The sequence below is a fragment of the Nymphaea colorata genome, chromosome 2, assembly GCF_008831285.2.
Source record: "Nymphaea colorata isolate Beijing-Zhang1983 chromosome 2, ASM883128v2, whole genome shotgun sequence".
In the NCBI taxonomy this organism is placed as follows: Eukaryota; Viridiplantae; Streptophyta; class Magnoliopsida; order Nymphaeales; family Nymphaeaceae; genus Nymphaea; species Nymphaea colorata.
In genome coordinates, this window is record NC_045139.1 from 10,664,082 (window position 1) to 10,680,290 (window position 16,209).

Below are 16,209 nucleotides of genomic sequence, written 5' to 3' on the forward strand. Positions count from 1 at the left end.
CCGAGTAAAGCAGCTTAGCTTTCCTTCCTGATGGATTCTGAAGCGACAGACAACATTATTCTTGCTCCACACAGACACCTCATTCAAATTTGGGTTCGGTCACGAAACTGCATACCAATTCCGAATCCAATTAGTAATTGGATACAAGTTTCTTTCACCAGGGACCCACAGCTGGAACCAACCGTGCTAAGTACAAGAAGGTTAGATGAAGCGGGAGGCAAAAGGATTCACAAATGGTAGCGAAAAGATCGGCAAGCAGAAATGCGGGAAGCTAATTGTTTTCGATGCTGAGCAGCTATGTCCGCAGAGTCATATTCATCTCCTTGAAGATGGACGGGCCAGGCTCGACTCCCCCTCAGCAAGTGTCTGAGTAGGTGTGGCAACGGGCAGAGGGCTCAGCTGGAAATCAAAAGAATGATGCGTGCCTTGACATTTAAGCCAAACCCGTTAGATCTTCCAAATCAGGAACAAGAGCATAACTTATTGAACCACGGACGTTCGTCTGACCCTATTAACCTCATCGCAGAATCACCCAGAAATTAACTTCAAGGGTTTTTGGATATTCTCAACTATTGCGGAGTTTGTCTGCCATTAACCTTTACCGCAGAAGGATCCAGAAATCAAATTCAAGGGTCATGGTGATTCCCATCTAGTTGCGTAGTTTGTCTTCTATTCCTTACCAAGGGGTGCATGGTGAATGGGGTTTGTCACCGCAAAGAGGCTTCGTTTCGATGCCGTCTCGTTTTTTCCTGACACGTCAATAAGAGGGCTTTGCCGAGAAAATAAAGGGCATCGTTGGAAAAAAAACAAAAATCCAGCATTGCCTAAAAAGGCCATGCCCAAAAGAACAATATAAAAAATGCGTCCATAATTAGAATATTTTGAATAGAGGATATTTGCAAGCAACCATAAGTACTTCCATAGGATGAGAGTGAAAGGGGTAGAGAGAGAGAGAGAGACAGAGAGGAGGGGGGGGGGAGAGGGAGGGAGGGAGGGAGAATGGCAATTCCAATAGATCAACAAATTTATAAGAATGTGTTCGAGATTCTACGGCCAGTCATTACCCTGCCATCATATTAGGAAGGAACAACTCAAATCCCCTTCTTTCCTACTTACACAAAATGGGCAGAGGCGAAAAGGGAAAAAAGAAGGGACAACAGAACAAACTGAAAAATTGGACGCGCTACCACTCATCAACTCTAGTGAACTAACCATTTAACTCAAGAGACTCTTACTCGATAGACCCACGTAAGGAAAAAGAAAAGGTTAAAATAAAGTCAAAATGTGATCTACGCCTAACAATCATATTCTACAGACTACATTTTAGGAAAGCCCGATTCAAGTTGCCTGAAAATTCAATCAGCAGACAGGTTGAAGCTTCACTTTACCTGCCGCCTCCTGCAATGTCAGAATCGTCCCAAGAATTACTCACGCCAACACTCACATGATTACTGAAGATCCCAACCAACTAGAGCTCATCGCAATTCTTAAGCAGGTGCTGGCACCCGGGGTGCAACAGCTTTCGTCGATGAATTCATACCCAAACTGCCACTGCGATTCATTCGCCCGCCTACATTCCCAGCATGCTCGACCCTCTGATATCCTCCCTCCCCGCCACGGTTGGATGAACCTCCACGACCACCCCTTCCTGCAAACTCTGCCCGGCTGTTGAAATCTCCTCTGCCATAGCCCCTCCCACCACCATAGTTGCCACGCCCTCCCCTTGGCCCATCGTTGCGATACCCACCCCTCCCACTTAGGAAGCGGCCCCTGGCAACTGCACCATGACCACAAAATGTTGTCACTTATTATGGACCAAAAGAACATGATTAAAATGAATAATTAGCAAAGTATGACATCTAGATCAACACCACTCAGGCTGGCCAGACATGATGTGTCAACCACTCCTACATACACTCATGACGCCCAGGTGCTCTGCCATAATTAGGCTCATAACTGCATGCATGCATATTAGATAGCAATGAAATTATGAAAGACAACAACTTGCCTCGTGAACCAGATGGCCTCTTCTCTTCAACATACGCCTGACGACCACCAATAGTTATAGGTGAAGCCTGCAACATCATGGAAGTTAATTCTGACATCGAACTAGAAGACGGAAGACACATTTTGGCCTTTAAAAAAATAGAAAATGAAGGCAACAACAAAACAATGAAAAATAAACATGAGCCATAACGTGTAACCATATCTCACACGCATTTTCCACAAATTCCATGTTCACCACGTGTATGTGTGTTCTTTTTTGTTTGTTCATATATAAATCCACATATAAGAACACCAAGTCCAGATGAATGAAAAGCTAGACTGCCCACGTCACTTCAAGGTCACAAAGCAGAGTTCACAAAACAGGATGTGGCTCAAGTCACAAGGTCTTAAAATTCCCGAATATTTACTCATGGCAACGGAAAGAATTAACAAATGGGAAGATAGGACAAGATGGTAAAACTAACTTTTAAAATAAAGTATGTAAAAGAGACAAACAGACAAAGTAAGCCGTCCGCTTAATGGCATACAATTGACGCAATCCAAATAATCTATCGTCGCAAACAAATTTACCGCTACAAATTTGGAACATGTCGCACCACTTTCATCATTTGAAAAGCTTAGGTACTCATATAATGTGAAAATTAATTTGAGGAACCGTTGAATAGCATTTCGTAGGACCAAAGAGAGCCATTCCATATTATAAATTTTTCAAATGCAAATCTCGGAAAGGAAAAATGCCACTAAATCGTGTCACTGTGCAATACCAGAAAAGAATTATTTTCAATGCAGCCATATAAAATGGTTTTAACGACACAATTATAATGAATCTCAAAATTCACCTCAATTGCGCTTTGCACAGAACTTGATGCCTCAAACTCTACAAAACCAAAACAGAATCCTTGTTGCTGCCGAAAGAAATACGTAAATTATGTGTTAGAAAGTTAAATTGATTGGAGAAGAATACAAGTCTAAAAGAAGCCCTTTGATAGGTTCACACCTTGTTACTCCTCACTTGAACACCACCACTCTTAATGGGACCGAACCTCTTAAATTCCTCCTCAAGTTGGAAAGGAGTAGCATTTAAAGGAAGACCCTTTATATAGATTGAATGCCCATCAGCAGCTGTGAAAACATGAAAGATTCAGTACGATGTATAAAATCGAGCATCAATTCAGTCGAAAAATCTTCAGGACATGTTATCAGAAACAAGACCTTCAGCCTCTTGTGAGGTGATGCTTTCAGCAGCATTCGAACTGCGTGCAGACACCTCAGCTACAGGAGCTGGTGCTGGTGGAGGAGCTACCACTCTTTCTGGAGTTGGGGCAGCTGGCCTAACAGGAGAAGGTCCAGAAACTGGGGAAGGAGATGCATTCTCCTTCATCAGCTTCAGCTACAACACCCGATAGCGACAATGAGTACATTAATGTGGTGGCAGAGACAAATGAAAGTCAGGTATAAAAGCCAAAAGCTTACAATCGAGGCATAAGACTTCTTCGGAGCCTCTTCTAGAGTTGAAGAAGTTGAGTCAGCAGCAGCTGCTGGTTCACTTTGAATCTCATCAACCACCTCTTCCACTACAACTTCCTCTTCCAGACCAGAGCGTTCCCCCTCAGAATGTTCATATGCTTCCTCGACATCAAGATCTTCCTCACATAGTTGAGCAGCTTCCTCAGTCACATGATTCTCCAGAATAGGAGCTGGCTCTGCGAACAAGTCATATGTCAGATACCAAATAAAACACAAGTATGGCAAAATAGTGAGGATGCCGCACCTTCCGCAGGTGGTGGAGCTGCTCCGTGAGCAGCTTCGGTTCCAGCGTTCACCACATCAACAATTCCTTCCATCCGTCCTACCTCTTCCACGTATCTGAAAATATCGTTCAATACGTAATACCCTCCTTTGTCTTGAGGAGCCAGAAAGAAAGATTGAGTAAAACTCCTCTTGGCATTGTCTTTTGAGATCAGGTGTCCAGTCACAAGCACAAGGACCCCGCCGTTAAGGGAGTCTTGAGCATCCACCGTCTTTATCTCTGACCTGAACTCGCCATAATCCATTGAAAGTATCTTCTCATTAATCGCCTGTGATCAATTTAATATACCAAAGTCAGGAACATCGAATCCACGTCAAGGAAATTAAAATGCTTATTAATAAAAACTAGAAAAAGATTGACGGGAACGTTAAAAATCGCCAGAGAGTTGAAGCACCATTGTCCTTCTCAGTTGAGGAATATTTAGAACGGCAAAATAAAATTCGCAAGCGCAACAATTTATTACATGAAATTGAAAAATAAACCCGAATATCAATTTCACGCATCGTCTTACAAGACAAATGAGGAAATAAAAGATGTATAAAACGCAGATCTAACCATTCAAAACAAAACCAACAACTTAAATCAGCCAACAATTGTAACAACCATGTACCTGCATCGTGGTGATCGAACTCATCGCTTCTTGCGCATCAGGACGACCAAGCTTGCTCGAATCCTGGTAAAACCGGTACACCGATTCCGGCGATTGGTGAAGAATGTGGTAGTACTGGTGCACAAAGGCATTCCCCACCTGAACATCAGCACGGCCATCAGACACGATGGCGTAAGCAGCAGAAGCAACAAAAATTCAACAATCTCAATCCCAAACTATAAAAAATAAAAATGAAATGAACAAGAAACAAAAAACTGCGCACCACTTGAGCGGTAGGGCAAGATCCCGCAGCAGCTTGCTGAGAAGCCATCCCAAACCCTAAAACATCACAGCAAAACCAAAATATCAAACAAAGAAGTCTTAATGCCCATAGTACAACAAACCCCTAAAAATCTGAGCTCCGAAAGCGCGAAAAGAAAGAAAAACACTGAAAATCGGCCCGATCCGGGAAGCGGACAAACCCTAACCAACTCTGCGCGTCAACAGCTCCAAAAGCCGATCCAGCGATCACAAGAACAACGACAAGGAATCCGCGAAACGAATGGCCGAGAGCAAAATGATCAAGAGAGAGAGAGAGAGAGAGAGAGAGAGAGAGAGAGACCTGATCGGATCGAGCGAATCCGATACGAATCGCGACGAGACGAGACGAGCGAAGATGGTGGGGAGGAGGAGAGACGAATTTCTCTTCCTTTTCCCCTCTCTTTCTTCTTTTCTCGGCTCTGCAACAGCGAGGGGTAGAGAGCTCAGAGGGATCGAGAGAGAGAGAGAGAGAGGAAACGAGGGTTTGCCTTTTATGCTTCCTTTGATGAACAACCAGGAGGGAAAACCCAGGGGGTTAAGGGAGAGAGAAAAAAGGAAATTAAAAACCAATATTCCTCGACTTCATTACCCTTACCTTTCACGAAAATTGCATAAACGCCCCACATTTGACGGTTTAGGGTTTCGCCGGAACTCCGGCGGGGTCCACTTATTCCCCTTAATGACAAAAGAATGATTACATTTGTGGAATTTCTATTCAACTCTACAACTTTTGAAAAATACCTAACAGTACTTTTTCTTTTCATAAGGGGTCGGCCCAAACCGCAATTTTGTTGGAACTTCAATCAACGATTATCATGAAGGTGGCATAATAGAAAAGCTAACGGCAATATTTGAGAATGATGAAAGGTCTTCAACTTGATACTTATCATTTTTTCTCCTCATGGTCAATACTTCTGGTGGTTCTTTTATGTAGTATTTGGATATTATCCAAAGAGTCCCTTAAACTTGTTTTACATTATTAATTTTTATTGTTTAATATATTCTAAAAAATAAGTTGAATGGAAGAAAATTAACATAATAATTCCCTCAAACTTGGATTTTGAAAAAAATAAAAAAGAATACTAATTGTATTTGTAAAACCCTTGAACCACTTTTAAAACTTGTAAAAATAAAAACAGGCCAACTTAAAAAGAAATAAGCTCCGACGCCGATGCCCGTTCAATATGATGAAGCTCGAGAAGGGAATTTCTGGACTTTAGATCCTCATAATGGAATGGATTCTAAAAGTTAGCCTTCACTGAGGCCTTCCCATTTTATGGGCGCCGCGGGAACGAAATTTCAGTTTTTTTACTATTTTAAGTTCGCCGATATTTTGGTCACATAACGTCGGTACAAATTACGATAAATGTATTAAAAACAAAGGACAAATATGTAATTCATAATCTTCCATATTTCTCTTACGATAAATGTATTAAAAACAAAGGACAAATATGTAATTCATAATCTTCCATATTTCTCTCACAGATTTCGTATTTCAAAACTAAAAAAAACGACGAAATGAAATTACTGTGCTATGTTTTACCATCTCCGGATCTTAAATCAAACTTTTTTTAATAAAAATAAAATAAAATAAGGAGCTGGATCTTCCGTCTGATGACCTAAGATCCTTAGACATTATTTGGATGAATCAACTGTCACCAAATCTAACATATCTATAGATCTGATAGCTATATGTTTCCTATATTATATTTTAAACACAACCAAGTTTAAACATTTATATAAGTCCAATACTAATTTTATTTTAATTAAAAAGTCAACAAATAGACCATGCAATAAATGAAATTTGCAACCGTGCGATCAACTTTCAATACTAAGACGACGTTCGTACTTCTAACAAGCTCTTTTCTCCAATGCCGTCCCCACATTCGTACTCGAATATTTATCCTGTGAGCTTTGGTTCCGTGTTTGAGGGGATAAGTCGTCCAAAACAAACTCACCTTAGTCGTGCCACGAAGCTCTTTCTCTTCTCTTTCATTTATAAAAACCAAGTTCTCAAATGGGTTTTTTAAAACTTGGTTTATTTGTTCAGGCGTCACTCTCAAAACTTGGTTTTTCATAAATAACATGAATGGAATTAGATTTTTCACTTTTTTTTTAAACCAGATTTTGCAGAAATTTTGTTTTCCTTAAACTCAGGTTTAATTGCACTTAAATACTCCAAAGTCTTGTTTTGAAAGCAAAATCAGATTTTGCCTCAAAAATATAGTTTGGTGATGTCATACAAACACCTCCCTAATGTTTCTTAATGTTTCTTTGAGAGGAAATATCTAACCAAGGACTTTCAAAAATACATAGATTGGGGATGTATAGACATGCATTTCCACTACAACTTCCATATTTCTCTGAGCCGCAAAAGGTGAGGTGAACTCCATCGACTTAAAAGCAGCCACTACCCATCCAAGCTCCGACACAACTTGAGATCATGAAGGGAAAGGAAAAGAAGCAAGATGAGTCTCGAGTCTCATCGAGACAACAGATATTTAACCTTTTAACCTTCCACTCACCTAAAGGGACCTTTAGAAATAATTAGCATGAAATTTTGATGAATCCGTACACACGAAAAAAAAAAAGATGGAAGATGGCTCCTTTAAAATTTATAATAATATTTATTGGAAGCCTTTTTTTTTTTTACTGGGTGGCAAGGTGGTTTATTTTAAAGGTTTAAATCCCGTAGTTATTGTCACGACCCAATACTCTCATTCTTTGAACCATAATAAGTATTGTAGTCCGTGAAACTGATGGGTATAAGAGGATAGGTAGTTGTATCTCTTATGGACATTGAAGATGAACCACTTACCCTGAATAAGAAAGAAAAAAATTTATTGGGTGCAAAAGATAGATTTAAAGGTGACATGAATTATAACAAAACCCTTTCTCATGTTCTGGTTTATTAGGATTCATTTTTCATCATACTTTTTTAAGAGGCGCTAATAACAACAACAAAAATGTGAAATTGAACTTGCGTGCAGCATTTTAGTTCTTGAATTAGAATTTAGTTGGTATTGACATTTGTTACCCTTGGATTTCCGATCAGAGGTTGATCCCGAATCCGTGGATTTCTAATCCAAAAAAGAGTTAAAGTTGTGTTTGATTCCCCTGATCTGAGAGCCGTCTCTTTTTCCCGTCGATTGGTTGCTTCGAAGAAAGAGTTACCATCTCAATTGGCCCATCCGACCTTCTGGGCACCTGCCACGTGGCACGTGCCTTGCTAGTAGAGCAAGGAAAGAATGTTTCTTGGGACTGATTTGAAATATAAAGAGATTTCAGGAACGCTGACTTATGTACATTAATTGTCTACTCTTTAACATGGTCCCGTTTGTTCGGGTTCATCTTTTGTCATAGTTTTTCATTTCGGACTCTTCAAGAAAAAGCGCCAATAACCAAATAAAAAAGTGAAATTGAGCTTGTGTGTTGCTTTTTTTTTTATTGAAATAGAATTTAATTGGTATTTGCATCTGTTACTTTTGCAATTTCCGATCCAAGCATGGCAGATCTTAACGGTAAAGCCAGAAATTTTTAGCTGTTGGACACTTACATGCACTACATATAATGCTAGTCATAAGAATGTGATGTTGGGATATTGTAATGCGATTTTTAACGGACTGCATGGGCAGTGGCCTCACTCCAGCAAACAAGTACTCCGCTACAGACAAATATGAGGGAATAACAAGTTCCTGTCTCGAATCCACGACTTAAAGATCAACCAAACGAGTTAGGTTGCGTTTGGTTGCCTCGGATATGAAAAGTTTTTGGAAAATAGGTTGCGTTTGGTTGCCTCGGATATGAGAAGTTTTTGTTTTTTCCATTTATTAGACACCTTGAGGAAAGAGTCACCCCACCTTCATGGGTGGCCTTTTGGGTGCCTGCCAAGTGGCATCTGCTTTGCTGCCAGTGCAAGGAAAGAATGTTTCAAAATTTCTAGACTGATCTGAAATATTTGGTGCATAAAATAGATTTCAGGGATGGTGACTACTATGTAAATTATTTGTCTACTCTTTCTCATGGTCCTGTTTATTCATTTTTCATCATAGTTTTTTTTTTTCCTGGCACTCTTTAGGAAAAAGTGCCAATAACCAAAAAAAACAAAAAAAAAAGAGAGAAATTGGGCTCATGTGTATAGTTGGTTTTGTTGGTGAATTAGAGTTTAGTTGGCATTGGCATTTGTTACCCTTGGATTTGAGATCCAAGGTTGGATCTCATGACAGATCCGAGGGCATAACAAGTTCCTGTCTCAAATTCATGGATTAGAGATCCACCATAAAGTTGGGTTGCATTTGTTTCCCTCGGATCTTCGACCTAATAGGTTTTAGGACCCTTGGATCTGAGATCCCCGAAGTAAGATCTTAATGCCTCTTTGATGGCCTATTGAAGTTTGAGTGAATCTCTCTCTCGCCCATGCTATATAAGAAGGCAGCGGCATGCTGGTGAGTTTCATGAAGAGTTATGTTTTCCTTCAAACCTTCTTGGCCATCGCCGAGGGTGTCTCCTCTACCCAACCAATTATCCTCCTAAGGTACATGGTCTGCTTTCGGTGCATCAGGTTGTTGTCTTTACCGTTCTTCATCTTACACGTTAGTGACCCCGCTTTTGCAGTACAGAGGCTTGATGCCACAGACATTCAAAACAGAAATCAACTATTTGGATCTCATAAGTCACCTTAGGCATTATGGAAACAGGGTGTTGCTAAACCTTAAAGTTCATCACATGTACGACCTTGTGAACTCAATGCATTACACAAATGTGAATTGGAATCAAATGCAGATTTGCGACGGAGTCCAAGAACCAAAAGATAAAGAAGTTACCATTCATGCACAATGGAGTCCCAGTACTGGGAGAGAACCGGGCCGGAGGGAACCTGGTTATATGTGCCATACAGGTGCACAAAATTTGTGTATATAAGTTGGATGAGCAACGGCGCACGCAACACTCTCTTGTCACGGAAGCGGTCGTGACTTTCCACTAGACATAAAAAAATGTCTAAACTTCGTGAATACGCACAGGTTTCTTTTTCACATAACTTTCCTAAGAGCAAAACATTCTCCCAACCAGCATTGATATTAATTAAGAACCTAACTTAATACAGTTGATGTATTAGCACAATTGGGTAAATGCAAACTATTGAGCATGATTTTCTTATGTTGAGGGTATTTAGTTTTTTTTTTTTTTCCAAGTCAATGATAACATATTATAATTCGATGGATGTCTACTTTTTATTAGTGGAGAAAAAACTTATGTAGATTTTCAACAATATCAACAAATTAGGTGTGGTTTTGAATTTTTATTATCGCACCATTAGATGTGTTGCTAAAAATTTCTCTCTTTTTGGAGCTTGGAAAGAAAACAAGAAAAATTGCCATTGTTGCTGTGTGTGGTCAGTTTCTAATGATCTGATATGCATGGCCGTTGTAGAACCCAGATATGATTCGCGCAAGCAGTTTGAACCAGTGATGATCAATGCAAGCATTATACAGGTCGAATGTGGGTCTGCTAAAATTCAAAAGTGTCTGGATTGAGCACATCTAAAGAAAGTACATGTATTTTTCTTGTGGTAAGTTCAGTCAAGGTGTCTAACTTTCTGGTGTCTGTTTTCTCTAGGGGAGTGAGAGGACTATTGTGTCCCATGACTCAGAATGAAAGCCGAAGCCCTTCTTACCATAGTTGGCAAACTCATCGATCCGACTCATGAGTTATCCAAGTCAGCGAGGATCGCCTCTTTATTAGGTCACATGAGTCAAGGCTTGCCAAGTCCGCTGGGATCGTCAACTAAGTACATGTTTTTTGCCGCGCATCGCTGAATACTGAAATTTGTTCTTTGTGAATTGTAAAATATCATAAACTTTAATAAATATGTACAAATATATTCATATTATATTTTTCAATTTAGTTTATATAAAAAAATCAAATGAGAAGTACCACTTACCTTCTTCATCTATTTGTAAAAAAAGTGCACTATAAAAATTTGTGGCGCTAACCTAGCCGAGTCAACATTCTGATGCAGTGACCTAGTCTTCAGCCGATCCGAATTCTAGTCATGAGTTTGCCAACTATGCCTCCCACCTTAAACAAGGATGTGTTGTTGTCTGGTGCGTTCAGTATATGTCAACTAGGACTGCGCTCCCACCCCATTGGCACAGTCAGTCCGATCATTCACAACTAAATAAATGTGAGAAAAACAGATAAAAATTCAAAGTGCCATATAGCGCAAAGGGATTTAGCACCACCTGAGAGTTCCACCCTGAATGGACTGGATTTGAAACTTTCAAGTTGAAGGCAAACAGAGAGTACAAAGTCCAGTTCACCTCTTGCATTAGTGGTGAAGAAAAATCTTGAGACTAGCACGATTCTTTGTTTCTCTCTCGCCCTACCAGCAGAGTTCGGAGTTTTTAGTATTACGGGGCAATTCAGTTCCGCGACTCGTGGATGTGACCATGAAATTCACCTGCTATTTTTTCATTTTGTTTTATTTCTCCTGATTTTTAAAACAATTTCAAATGCATTCATCTTTTTCAAAAGGGAAACTCGACCATCTACTCCCCCTGGGTAGACACAGCAAGTTTTGACCAAGTCAAGTCAAACCATATTTTGTGACATGAGTTAAGACCGCAGCTAAAGCACGCGTACGGTTGTCCCACATTGAATTCCAGTTACCGCTGCATGACAGTCATGGCGTTTAAATTTTCCTTTTCCCTCCATATTCAGGTGACTCTCGTCGGTTCTGTTCCACGTTTTAATCTTTTTTACTTTCAGCAGAAAGTGTCTGTCAATGCATTGTGGCCTCTGAGCCGTGCATTGCCATGTCGCCCTAATCTGGCTTGGGAAACCGAGGATAGAAGCTTGCAACTCTTCGAAAGGCGGTCCAGAAGAAAACTTGGGCGTGAGTATTAAGAGAGATCTGAAAGTTGTACTGGCTTGAATGGTTCCAAGCTCTTCCCATGTTGACACACAGACCAATAGAACTTGAGGACTTCTCTGATAAATGTTGTACCGACTAGGCATCGTTTGTGTGTCCTTCAAGCCGACCAGCTATATTCCTGTTGGGGCTAAGCTCATCATTCATTGGATCAAAATGAGTGTGATGGGTCTAAAAGATACGGACTGGATTAAATAAACATCACAAAGTACTATACTACAAAAAGAGCAAAACAAGTCACCACCAAGAAGTTGATCTTAAAATAGCCATGTTAGGTTTCACGTTTCAACCTCATTTTCGTGCAACCAGATAAAACCACGTTAATTCAGCCAATCCAGGTGAACGAAGTTGGATTTTCACATTTCGAACCCACCACGCAAGTTTCAGGAAAGAGAACAGGAAGGGGGGGAGAACTCCATAGTCGGACGCATCACTCAGTCATAACAGGCTTGTTTTCATTTGCTTTCGGTTTCTGCTCCTTGGGCTTCTGCTCCTCCATTTTCCTGATAAATTATCAAAATCCCAACGTCACAAGAAAATATTCAATTCTTAGGTATAGATACCCGAATTAGATGACCAATCTGGAACCATTTCACATAAATGAGAGCTTTGAGGGGAAAAAGCAGTAAGGAGCTCAGCATGCTTGCACATTTTATCTTAGCATGCAATCAGTACCACATAGACAATCACGCCATTTCGAAATCGACTCTTAACAACTTCGGCAACTCCCCACATTAATTTTAAAAAACAACCACTATTCAAACAATAACGCATCCATTAATCAGCAGGGCAACTCGTCCAGCATTTCAACAGCCAACATGGGGACGTAGGCATTACATATAAAATACAGGTTAGTTATGTATTACATGGAACCATTTTTTTTTTATTTGAAATGTTGTTTTCAGCGATAACTACAGCCCGTCTTGGTGCAGCTAGTGGCTCTCATTGTTTACGTTGGTAAAGCCATCAGTGCATGTGTGCAACTGCTACTTCCAATAAACCATTTGAAGAGTCTAACACTGGGGACTTGGTTTGTTGATACTCCGATAAAGTTTGAAAAGAAGCTGACCTGTCACATTGTCCTACATGATAGGAAGGTGAAATGGAAGATAGGAGCTGCTAGGATAGCCATGGAAACTAAGGCTACTTATGAGCCGTACATAAATACAACTTCCACGATGTTAGAGGAACCTCCAGTTGGAGCCACAGCATATAATGGATGAAGTTGATGTAGTGCATGATATGCAGACACCCAGGCTCATAACAGGAGAAAATGGTGATGCACATGATGAACATGGAAGCTAAAGTTTGAAAGGGAACAGGAAGAAAGGAACCCTTGGCTAAGGACGCCGACTTTTGAGATCAATTGACAATTCCCTCATTACACCACTACGATCTTAACCATATCGTACAGACTACAAAGTCTTGAAGCTATCTATATCACATCATTGGAAATGAATAACTGGGTTCCACGACTTCAATCCTTGATAGGAACTAGATAAAGTGTCCTGTTGCAGTAGTTCAAAAAGCAAAGATGACACGGTAAACTCAAGGAGCATCAATTTCAATGTGTGATGTACATATTTTAATGGCCATTTTTTCTTGTGCCCGAAGAAACAAAAGGTTTAAACAACAGATTTCAATACGACTAAATTCAATTAAACAAAACTAGGTGCTTTGACCAAAGTTAGTTGTGACCCTCATAAAGGCAGCTACACTGTAGAAAGCATAACATAAGCCGTGTCGGTCCAGCCAATAGATATGCTGTATTGTAAAGTATAGTAATATATTGTATGTGTATCGTAAATTTATTTTTTTAATTTGAAAAGAATAGAAAACATAAAACAAAATCAGATAAACCAAGAAAAATAAAAATTATGTTTTTTTAAGGAAAAAAAACATGTTATACATAATGGCAGGCTTATTATAGGTATGAAGTTACTTCACAAAGTTACAAACATTAAAAAGTGGTCATAATATCATATAGTAACATAGCATGATCTAAGACATCAATAAGCATAATTTATAAGATGATCTACATAATAACTCATAAGTAAGTCATAAGATCCATAACACATCAAAAATCAAATTTTACGTACATTATACAACACATCACAAGACGAAATTGTTCAATGTTAATGCAAATAGTAAACAAAAACAGCTTCATTCATAATCTTTATCATTCTCATTTTCATCTTTCGTAGCCGATATAAACTCTCTTTATCTAAACAAGAATTAATCATCCATGCATAAATCTGCCATCAAATTGATGATTATTTCTTTTGAAAATTGCCACAGTCTCCCCTCCTTCAACTATTAGATATGTTAAAAAATAAAGAGAGAGGCAAATTTTAAAAATTGGTTTGAAAAAGGATGGTTTTACGCTTTTAACCCCATATTTTTCCAAATAGACATGTATCGTGCGATACAGAGTGTTTCGCACGATACATGCGATACACATACAATACACCACCTGTTTGCGACACAAGTGGTGTATCGTATCGTAAATTCAAAAAGCGACGATACGTATCGATATGGCTCTGTATTGTACAATACTTACAACACTGGGTAGACAGACTAAAGGAACACACATAATCGCACACATGCATCAGATCCTATAAACACATGCAAAAAATCCTAATTCAAGTATGTCATACACTCACTAGTCTACTTCTGCAACCTTGAGCAGGAATTTCATATTTTCTATTTCGTTTCCAGTGAATAAACGTAACAGATGGTTATATCATCAAATTATAGATGAAGGAACCAACATCTGCAGTATTAAAACGCTTCATAGTTCATAGAAGATTATATCATCGATTGATAGATGAAAAGCCCCATCATATGTAGTGTTAACATGCTTCATTGGAAATACATGGGAGCTACGCCCTGTTCTGATGCATTAGGAAGTAGGAAGATAATTGGTTTTTTTTTTTTTTTAGTGGGGGGGGGGGGGGCGGGGGGGGGCGGTGGTTGTGTGGTGGAAGGAGGGGAAGAGCCTAAAAAGCCTCAGCTACAACTAACATTAACCTCCTTTAAACCTTCTTCAACTCTAAAAACTTGTTTGTCATGAGTTTTACCATTTGAACTACTCTACAAATTTAGGCAAGCAAAATCTCAGCATTTTTATTTTTTCAGAAAAAAAAATTCAGCCTATACCCATTCAATATACAGACTATACCCGAAGCAAAATACGATTACCAAACACGTCAACTGCACGACTACAACCATGGAAAGTTGCAAACTTCAACCCAATGCGGACATTTACACTGCTGATTAGCAAGTTTACTACCATAGAACTACAGAGAACACAAACCGATCGACCCCGACCAGGAAAGTATACACAGGACACTAACCAGCCATTTAACAAAAGCACGATACAGAAATCACGGTAGATTAGAAGATAAAGATGACCTCATAACTCAAACCCCAGAAGGGAACCGATAATAAATCAACAAAAAACTACCAGAGTACAATCAGTAGAAACCCAAGAAAAACAACACGACTACGAATTCTTTCCTAACATTGATAAAAAACCAAAAACATGAAAACCACATCAGAGAGCGAGAGAGAGAAAGCCCGACCTCTTATCAGCGGCGCTGCTTCCCTTCTGGCTGAGGAAGGATCGGAAGAGAGAAGAATTCACGTCGTAAATCATGGCGACCACGATTGGAACGGAAAGGGGCCTGGGACGTTAAAACCCTAAACCTTCTTCCCCTTCTTCTGGCTGCTTCCGCAAACTTGTTCTTCTCTCTTGTCTACCGCCCAAGGGCCGAGAAGCGGTGGCGGGCTTTTATAGCCCGAGGAAGGGAACGGTGACCTGGAAGAAGATATAGATATCGTGATTGACCCAATTGCCCCGAGCCTTGCTCGTCAAAGACGACCTTAACGTCCCTTAGGGTTTTGACTACCATAATGTGATAGTAAATTGGTGATGGATTTGGGTCGGATATCGACTCGACCCACTCTGACTAATGGAGATTTGTAAAGAAAGAAACAAGACCCGACTCATATCTGGATTCAGGATGACTCAAATACGAGATCTGATATACACTCAAGTGGATACAAAATGCCAATTTTTAGAACTTAGCTAGATGCAGATAAAACCGCATCTGGACTCGAATCCAAATCTTTATTTGATCAGGCCAGACCAAATTAGTGGGACTTGACAACACACAAAACGGATCTGAGTCTTTTCATAGGGTTCCCCAGTTTTGCTGTTATAATACAAAAAGGGGTCTTTTTGTTCAACTATTGAGGACATTTTGGTCATTTTATCCGCATACGATAACATATAATCTGCTTCCTATTTATTTATGTCGAAATTTAAATGTATTTGTCTTAAAAATAACTTAGACATCTAAATAAATATGAATCCGAAAATCGATTTAAAACATTTAAAAATTGATTTAAAGAAATATAATAACCGACATTATATGTAATGGAGTCGGATCTTTACGGGATACCAGTCCAATCTCCATCTTGGATTTACGTTTTTAGTTAAGAATTTGGATGCTAAATCTGGATCTATCAGGTGCACATTTCTTAACC

At 39.5% G+C, this 16,209-nt stretch overlaps 2 protein-coding genes across 2 annotated transcripts; both read right to left on the minus strand.

Moving 5' to 3' along the window:
* Positions 1-1,000: 1,000 nt before the first annotated feature.
* LOC116248939 (nuclear transport factor 2-like) lies at positions 1,001-5,247 on the minus strand. Its single transcript, XM_031621978.2, has 10 exons — positions 5,029-5,247; positions 4,690-4,745; positions 4,428-4,565; positions 3,779-4,085; positions 3,481-3,710; positions 3,220-3,397; positions 3,005-3,129; positions 2,847-2,912; positions 2,009-2,075; positions 1,001-1,777 (listed from the first exon to the last, which is right to left on the minus strand). Exons 2-10 carry the CDS (start codon positions 4,735-4,737, stop codon positions 1,488-1,490), a joined length of 1,449 nt encoding a protein of 482 aa, XP_031477838.1. The 5' UTR covers positions 4,738-4,745; positions 5,029-5,247; the 3' UTR covers positions 1,001-1,487.
* A 6,577-nt stretch (positions 5,248-11,824) lies between these two features.
* Positions 11,825-15,454, minus strand: LOC116246880 (wound-induced basic protein). The gene is made up of 2 exons (XM_031618786.2): positions 15,243-15,454; positions 11,825-12,161 (listed from the first exon to the last, which is right to left on the minus strand). Exons 1-2 carry the CDS (start codon positions 15,314-15,316, stop codon positions 12,089-12,091), a joined length of 147 nt encoding a protein of 48 aa, XP_031474646.1. The 5' UTR covers positions 15,317-15,454; the 3' UTR covers positions 11,825-12,088.
* Between the last annotated feature and the right edge of the window lie 755 nt (positions 15,455-16,209).

Excerpts from the sequence above, each read along its gene's own strand:
- LOC116246880 (XM_031618786.2), bottom strand. The coding sequence starts at position 15,316 with ATGATTTACGACGTGAATTCTTCTCTCTTCCGATCCTTCCTCAGCCAG. Across the intron at positions 12,162-15,242 it reads AGCAGCGCCGCTGATAAGAG|GAAAATGGAGGAGCAGAAGC; the intron begins GTCGGGCTTTCT and ends ATAATTTATCAG.
- LOC116248939 (XM_031621978.2), bottom strand. The coding sequence starts at position 4,737 with ATGGCTTCTCAGCAAGCTGCTGCGGGATCTTGCCCTACCGCTCAAGTG. Across the intron at positions 3,398-3,480 it reads AGAAGTCTTATGCCTCGATT|CTGAAGCTGATGAAGGAGAA; the intron begins GTAAGCTTTTGG and ends CGGGTGTTGTAG. Across the intron at positions 2,913-3,004 it reads TTCAAGTGAGGAGTAACAAG|CAACAAGGATTCTGTTTTGG; the intron begins GTGTGAACCTAT and ends TTCTTTCGGCAG.